Source organism: Stegastes partitus, unplaced genomic scaffold (assembly GCF_000690725.1).
Source record: "Stegastes partitus isolate 25-593 unplaced genomic scaffold, Stegastes_partitus-1.0.2 Scaffold1566, whole genome shotgun sequence".
NCBI classification, from domain to species: Eukaryota; Metazoa; Chordata; class Actinopteri; family Pomacentridae; genus Stegastes; species Stegastes partitus.
This window is the reverse complement of record NW_007579297.1, coordinates 30,178-39,017: the sequence shown is the minus strand read 5'-3', so window position 1 is coordinate 39,017 and position 8,840 is coordinate 30,178. Positions and strand designations below refer to the sequence as shown.

At 45.9% G+C, this 8,840-nt stretch overlaps 1 protein-coding gene across 1 annotated transcript in view; it reads left to right on the top strand.

Moving 5' to 3' along the window:
* The window catches only part of LOC103371336 (synaptopodin 2-like protein), a 12,264-nt gene extending 3,635 nt beyond the window's left edge, over nt 1-8,629 (top strand). The window contains exons 4-5 of the mRNA XM_008300633.1: nt 3,101-3,266; nt 5,130-8,629. Coding sequence (XP_008298855.1) covers nt 3,101-3,266; nt 5,130-7,822 — 2,859 coding nt within the window. The 3' untranslated portion in view covers nt 7,823-8,629. The remainder of the gene's footprint in view (nt 1-3,100; nt 3,267-5,129) is intronic.
* Nucleotides 8,630-8,840: the final 211 nt, after the last annotated feature.

Sequence of the window (8,840 nt, the reverse complement as noted above, 5' to 3'; positions counted from 1 at the left end):
ATTAGTACAGGCATCACCGACAGCAATGACTGCTGTGACTTTAGGTCCTAAAAAGTAATCGGGACATTTAAAGCTATATAATCGATTTATGTGAGTCAAAAGTCAGATTTATGGGGTTTCTTTTAATAAAACAAACATAATAATGATAGAAAAATAATTAGTTTCATTTGTCAAGAGGAGAACACAATCCTGCTTTAAATATTCCAGCTATTTTGGGAATAATGTCTAATTATAGGCCTTTTATAAATGTAGATACGACTTCAAATTTCCAACCAGCAATCGTTTCACAATCTGGATGTGAGTTTGTCGTCCAGCATCTGCGATTAAGTCAGAGGACAACACCGAAGTGCAGCTGTTTCCGTCCTGACCACCACTGTTTTTGCATTTTAATTTAAATTCCAAACATTCCCGCCGTGTCTCTGCTGCACTTCACCGTCCGGCCTTAAACCTTCAGCTAGGTCTCCCTCTAGTGGTTCCTCCCTGTAACTGGCGTTTCTGGTTACACCCGGGCACTGGTGGCGATGGGGTGAGATATACCAGACACCACCAGAGGTATTCCTCCTGCCCTGAAACAGCAGCGCCTCCCTCCTGTCAGCATCTTGAGCATTCGCCTCGGAGGCTGTATTTATAGGGATTGAAGCCTGTGATTGACGGACTGGATGCAGCTCTGACCTACAGACCAGCTGCAAATGTGGTGTGTGTGTGTGTGTGTGTGTGTGTCAGTGCAGGCTGTGGTACGAGTGTGTGTTTGTTTGTTTATTCACTGATTAGTCAACTGACAGAAAATGCATCCAAGAGTTTAGGTAACTGATTAATCACTGCAGCCATCAATCAGGAGAAAAGCCAAACAGTCGCTGGATTTACTGCTTTTCTCTCTTTTGTTTTGTGCTGAACTGAATCTCTTTGTTGGATGGGCTGAACTGTAGCTCTGAAGCTGTCCTCTCTGCATGAGAGAAGTTATGATAATTTGACATTTAATAAGCTAAAGAATGAATTAACAAAACTTAAAAACAAACTTTTTGCGACATGAACTTAAGGGGTCGTGAGATAATTACTGGGTTAGAAAATAAGAAAACTGTAAAAACATAATGATGTTTTTTTTTTAAAAACTCTTCTGTAATCTTTGTTTGTTCCTTGTAAGCTCCAAGACAGTTTATTCTGTTTAGGTGTCAGAAACATATCAAAAATGTCTAATTAGAGTAGATTTCACAGAGTCTAGATGCTGCTTTGTATCAAGAGGTTAGATGCAAAACTGTCGTATGTGATTTTACAGAAATATCTTCATTAGTGATCTTTAGAAGTGCTGTAATTACATTTTGCTGAAGCCAGGGAAGTTGTTGTCGTCTACTTCTGCACCTCATTCTCAGTTATTTCTCTAGACTGTAGCTTCACAAAAAAACTAAACCCAAACCAAACAACAACAGAGAAAACAGCAGCAAAAATACAGTAAAAATAATGAAAAACAACAAAAATACAATCATTTTCCCCTTAATCCTACACGGGATCAGCATTTTACAGAAGAACAATAGAGTTTATAAGATGAATGACACTTTGTGAGGTAACCTGATGTGCTTATAGTCATAACATGCAGATAAAAACACATTTATTCAACATTTTTGTTGTGAAAACTAATTATACAAGATAATCCTCATTTAACAAACAAATACGTGCAAGATTGCAGCACCAATATCTCCTCTATCTAATTTTTAAAATATTTGTAAGTGTTAAATATGGAGCAGTGAGAGCGCCAAATTACAAAAATAAATTAATAAAAGAATTTTAAAAATACAGAAATAAAAAGAGGAATGAGTATAAGAAAAATCAATTTAATATTATTTATTTAGTTTTTAAATGTATTTTTAATTTTAATTTTATTTTTTTAAGATATTTTTAATTATTTTTTTATTTCTATTTTTTGCTTTTAAAGTGACATTTAATTTAAAGGAGAGGAAAGATGTACAAAAAAGGTGCGCACAACAACATTCCTACTTGAATAAATTAAATGTTGCTTTAAAAGCCAAAAAAAAGGGGAAAAAACTTTTAAATAATAATAAAAAAATAAAAAAATATTTTAAAAAAATAAAAAGTAATATTAAATTAATTATTATTATATTTATTCTTCCTTTTATCTCCAGTTTTTTAAAAAAATCTTTTATTGAATTATTTTTGTAATTTGGTGCTCTCACTGCTCCATATTTAAACTTGAATTCGACAGTTGTATTGATTAAATAAAAACAGGAAATGTTTGTAAAATTACAATATATTTGCTTATAATAAATAATAATGACAGCTATAGGTTTTCAATGTTATTTTAATGTAGACGTATAAATTCAGAGCCTATTTTTGCACATTTAATAAAATACAAAAAAAAGTAAAATTAAAAGGAAACATTTTAAAGAATTACTGCATTTATTATTACTATTTTATTTATTTATTTATTTTTACAGTGTATGGAAGTGATATCAATCCTAACTATATTTCCTAAAATTGCTGAACTATTCCTTTAACTCAGACAGTTTTATGGACCTCCTCTGCTAAACTTATTTTAACAAGGCAATAAACATGATTAAACTGAATAACTGAGTTCAGGTTTCCTCTGACTGAACGCTGCACTAATGAAGCGTCTGTCATCCGCTACAAGAGGCTGCAGGCCTGACCGGCCGCTGCTGCTGCTGCATGATGACGGCTCTGCTGGAGGACGAATGACGACTGTGGCGTCCAGAGACCTACCCTTTCTCATGTTACAAAGACACACACATCACCTTTGGCTCCGGATTGTTAAAGTCGCTGTGCTGCTACAGAGTTGTGTGTCTGCATGTGAGATGTCAGCGGCGGAGAATCAGCGAAGAGTTACGGCCACGCTTTCATTTATAACCTATAATTGGGTTTATGAAGTCACATTAAGACACATACATGGCGACGCTAAACGATGGGTGGTCTTCCCATCCTGGTGTGTGTATGAACGAGGCAGAGACCGGACAGGTGTTTGATGGCCGTCAGACGGACAGGAATAGAGGGTTGACATCATGTGTTGGTTTGGGGTTGCTGGATAGAGACAAAGGTCTTTACATGGGCTGTGCCCTGAGAGAAGAGCTGAAAGACAGTGACCAAACGGTGCCCCAGTCAGAGCGGACGCTGTTTGGGAGTGTGGGAGGGTCTGAGGGAGGTTAAGGACACGCACTCCCACAGCGGTGAGATGAGGGACCTCATATCTCCTTCAGGTTCAGACGCAGGTGGACACACAGCCCCACACACTGTGTACGCAGGTAAGAGCCACGGCAGCCTTTAGTCTGATGGACACATGGGTCCATTAGAGGCAACAGAGTGTTGTTTTGTTTTCATTTCAGAAGCTTGGTTGTTATTTATTTTCCATTGTTACCTCAGATATGAATGTGTTGAAGTTACTGTGTATGTTTGGTTATTCTCTGCTTTAAACATAAATCAGATGTGCTCCCATCTCATCAACCTGACGAAGAAGAAATGTTTCTGATATCGACTGAAAGCTTAACGATGAACAGAACAAAAGTTTTACATTTTGTGGAGTTAATTTTAACCCTGTTGGCAGCGTGGCCTTAGGGATGGCACCGATGATTTGTTGCTACACTACTTTGGTCCAGACTGAAATATCTCCACGACTATTGGAAGGAATTTTGGACAGACGTTTGTGGTCTCCAGTGGATGAGCCCTAACCACTTTGGTGAACCCTTTGACTCGTCTTCCAATGCAACCAGTATATTGATATTTTTGTTTTCTGGTGGCACAAGTGAGGGGAGATTAAGTGTCTTGATGTTGTTTATTATTGATGAGAGTCCATCTTGGTCACTGCCCAGAGCCCGACTGGGTAAGAATAGGATCGTGGATACAAGTGGCCGAAATAGGTTTGATGTGGAGGATGGCTTGGAGCAGCCTTAGTGACAGGATAGGATAGGATAGGAGCTCAGACATTTGGAGGGAGCTTGGACAGCCACCGCTCCTTTGTGTCAACAGGAGCCAGCTGAGGTTGCTCAGGTATGTAATAGGGTTGCCCCTTGGGTGACTTTGCGGCTTTTCCAGGCACGGATCCCAGGGTGGACCCAGAACTCGTTGGAGGGATTACATAGCTCATCTGGCCTGGGAACATATTGGGATTCCCCAGGTGGAACTGGACAACATTGTTGGAGAAAGGGGCATCTGGAAAGAATAGCCTGCTGCCACCAGGACCTGACCTTAAATAAGTGGAAGAAAATGGATGGATTGATGGTTGATGACCAATTACCTGACCGTTGCTTGGCCGTTGACTTTCAGTTTTCCTTAAAACCTTCTCACCTTAAGATTTGTAGATGGTATAGTTAGTTTTGCTGCGAGAACATCTGAACTTTACAACCGACAGTTTGCTATCAGGATAGTGTCTTGCTGTTGACATTACATTTTCGTGACGTCTTTGGAAGCTTGACTGTATGAAAGTTACACAGAATATGATTGTGTGAGCACAGAGGCTGCATCAGTCTATAGCTATGTGGTGAGCATGTTCATGTGAGGTGAGCCAAGATATTAAAAAGACTCAAATAGCCTTGGACTAAGCAGAGATAGAGACACACACACACATAGTTGTGTTTCCATCACTCCAGAGGACATTACACTGACTTGCTTTTATTTTTTTAAGGCACACCCTAATCCGAACTTTGCTCTAACCTTGAACCAAGCCTACAAGCCCAAATATACTGATTCACGCTACGGGGACGGGCTCGTCGTCTCGAAAAGGATGCGAGTCCAAAAAAACGTGACTGAGTAAACAGGTTTATGTCCCCGCTGCATGAGTAATACAAGCACACATAGACACGGTAGCACGAAGGAGGATTTGCACTGGACAGACGCTGTGATCTCACCTTCCTGGAGTGTGTGACTCAACTCTGGAGAGCAGCAGGAATTCTTTGTTGTAAATCCACAACACACTCTCCTGTCTGTCACTGCTAATGCTCATCGCAGCTCTTCACCGTGACAGCGCTGTACGAATCCGTCACTACTCGGCCATCACACTTGTCAGTATTTGCTGCTTGCCCTGTTTTCCCATCGCTGCTTCTCTGGTTTGTTTTCTTTCAGCACATTTATTTCCTCTCTCTCTCTCTCTCTCTCGTCTTTGTGTCTTGCAGAGTTGCAGCGCGGGGAGAGTGTGGTGGAGAAACAGGTGAAAGAAGCTCGCACTAAATGCCGCTCTATTGCATCGCTGCTGACTGATGCTCCCAACCCCAACTCCAAAGGGGTGCTTATGTTCAAGAAGCGCCGGCAGAGAGCCAAGAAGTACACGCTTACCTGCTTCGGCAAAGCTGAGGGAGACGGAGGGGGTGAGACAGAAGGGGAGACAGGAGGAGAGACTGAAGAGGAAGGAGGGAGTTCCATCCTAAGTGGCTCAGAAGTCGACGAAGAGGGATTCTCGGCATCGTTTGACCCCACGTGGGATACTGGTTATCTAGACCTGCTGGACAGGAGAAGTTCTGCTTGCCCGTCAGCCACGCCAACTGCTCCGACAACACCAACAACCAATCAGAGACCAGGACTGGACGTCTCGGCTTATCAGACTCCAGGACTTGTGACTTCTGCCGGTCAAAGCCCAGGGTTGGAGGTCTCGGGGTTGGAGAGCTCAGCCTATCAGGGCTCAAGGCTGGAAAGCAGCGTCGCGAAGCAGCCGGTCAGTAACCGCCCTGCGCACATGTCTCCTCCAGCTGTAGCTCTGGCCAACGGAGGGTCAGTAGCTGTCAGTCGGGCCAGCGTTGTTCTGAGCCCTCCGTGTCAGACGCCCCTTCGAAGTCAGAATGGGCAACACGGCAACCCTAACCCAACTCCTAACCCCGATCTCAGCCCAGTGACGGACTCACACAACAGCTTCAGTCCTAACGCTGGTGTTCTGAACCGCACCGCTCGCCCCTTCACCCCTTGCCCGACCCCTTCTCGTGCCTCCGTGACCTCCGTCATGTTCCGCCCTCCCCAACCCAAACCCACGGCCATAACCATGGCGACCAAACCAGTGGCAGCCGTCTCCATGGTGACCATCCCACCTACTCACCATCCATCAGGGCCAGATGCGAGGAGAGCCGTGTCTAGCACCTCCTTGTATATCCCTCCAAGAAATAACAGCAGCAACACTCCCCCCTCTGCTAGCTCTCCCCCGTCAGCTCTCTCGCCTCCCTCCTCTCTGTCTTCTGCACCTTTCTGTCAGCCGCCAGCAAATCCACAAACATTCACTCCACAGTCTGCAGCGCACGCTTTTCCGTCCACCCCCCTCCCTCCATCTGTAGCTCAAGCTTTACCTGCTCAGACCTTTTCCCCTCCAGCTCCTCCACCATATCTCTCTCCTCCTACTCCTGCTTACCCACCTCCCTCCACCTACATGTCACCTCCTCCCATCTCCCCTCCACATCCGCCTGATTTGACTCAGGTCTCCTTCCCTGCACAGCCCACCCATCCCGCTCCTCCTCCGTCCCAACCTTCTCCATCTCCGTCTGTCTATCCTTACAATAACATGGAAGGGACTCCTGCCCCCAGTGCTTCCATGGCAGCTACACCACCTCCCCAGGCTCCTGCCGCCGATTCGCTGGTGACACGTGAGCAGCGCATCTCGGTCCCGGCCGCTCGCACCGGCATCCTGCATGAGGCCCGTCGCCGTAGCAATAAGAAGCCGATGTTCAGCGCAGTCCAGAACAAAGATGTGTCTCCAAACCCGGACTTGCTGTCGATTATCCAAAACATGGATGACCACTATGGGCGAGCCCCCGGTGCTGAATCTGGAATCGTGCCCAGTAATGAGGCAGGCCATGAGTCAGGGCCTGAAGAGGACTGGCTGAGGCTGGGGGCAGAGGCCTGCAACTTTATGCAGGCTCAGCGAGGACCCAGGCCACCCCCTGTAGCTCCAAAACCACAAGCCCCTCAGGTGCCACAGCTGGCGGGGAAAGGAGGCCAGCTGTTTGCTCGCAGACAGAACAGGATGGATCGGTACGTCGTGGAGCGATCTCCGTCTGTCGCTGCAGCTCCTTACTCTCCTGCCCAGACAAGGGAGCCCTCGCCCACACCTTCCCTCCCTGCCACTTGGAAGTACTCGTCCAACATCCGTGCTCCTCCACCCATCAGCTACAACCCCCTGCTCTCTCCTTCCTGTCCCCCTAAGGCCCAGAAGAAACCTGAGGTGGCAAAGTCTGGGAAAGCTGCATCCAAAGGGAAGAAAGCCTGCATGAACGAGATGGATATAATGAGCCACCAGCCCTACCAGCTCAACTCTTCTCTGTTCAGCTATGGAGGCGGAGCTCCCCAGGACACCTCCGCCTATCAGCAGCAGAGAGAAAAGACAGGTGGTCCTCAGAAGACGGCACGAGTGTATGAGGTGAAGCGCTTCTCGACGCCCCCACCGACGGCCACAGGGCCCGCCCTCAAAGTCATCGTACCTCGATCAGCCACCACACTTGGAGAACCAATGTGGCGCTCTGACGTCACGTCTCCTCCAACGATTGCCAACGCTGCCCCCTACCAGCACTACCAGCCTCCACCCCAACCGTACCAGCCTCAGTGGGCCGCCTCACCTCTATCCCCCACAATGCCTCCTGCCCCTACTGCCCCGCTGCCTCAGCTTCCCACCTTCCAATCCCCTACTTTCTCCCACCCTCAGCCCCCCAGCGCTCCACAGGCAAACAGGCAATTCAAAAGTGCCCCAGATCTGAGTCCTCTGGGTCCCACTGGCGCCTCTCACCAGGCATCCGGCAGCACTCAACCCACCAGGGTTCCCAGGCCCAGGTTCAGCACTTCCAACCTGGGCCTGCAGCCTTGTGTCTGGCGTCCCGGATCCACTGCGCACTGAACAGATTCTTGTGTTGGACGTTATAAGCCAGAGCTCTGTTGGAGCTTAGAGCGACATTTTTGAAACAAGTGTTTTTTGCATTGTGTTACTGATACTCAGATCTGCAGCTATCGGCCACGTGTTTCATCACAAATACACATGTAGCGGTTTTCTCATTTAATCTCGTGGACTCACTTATCCAATACACTTAGTTTTACAGTAAATAAAGGGAACACTGTGTTTTGAAAAGGAAATGTAGTGATTAGACCTGAGAGAGGTTGAAGAAATGGAAATCAACTGAAGACTGAAAGGTCAGAAAGAGATGTGGGGGAAACGAAGATCTGTAAATATTGTATTGAATGATGGAGAATTGAGCAAACAAAAAAGAAGAACAGAGGATGTGTAACGATGAGACTGAGGATGGAGAAGGGATGAAAAGAAAAGCACAGATGTAGTGACATGGTACGTTTAACATGTGCAGATTTGACTTATAGCTTCACAGTCTGTAAGCATCCTATGTATCCTATTAGAGAAGTTGTATTACTAACAGTTAGAAGCTACTCCTCCTCCTCCTCCTTCTGCTATAGATATTCTAAGGATTTGTGTTTCTGAGTGCCATTTTGTAGTCGCGCTCTGTGTGCTTTGTTTTTAGTAGTTTCTCATAGGGTGAGGAGCACAGCTGTCGCCAAGACGGGAAAAGCCTTTTACAGTAGACGTGATTTCTCATCTGTTGAATATGAAACAAGAGCAGTATAACATGTCTGTTAAGCTGTGATTCTTTTCCACGGAGACATGCAGCCGGAATAAAAATAGACATGACTCACCTCAGCTGTCATTCTGTCTCTCCCTGTGTCACCCACGTCACCACCACCCGCTCCCACACCGAGGCCCAGTGTCGCCTTCTCCACCCCACCACCACCACCATTAGTTTTCACCCTTTTCTCTCTTTGTCGCATCTACCGGCTCCCCTAATAGCTCAATTGTTCTCTCCCGATTCTGCCAGTATTGACGTCACATTCAAAGTCATTAGTTTAGGCAT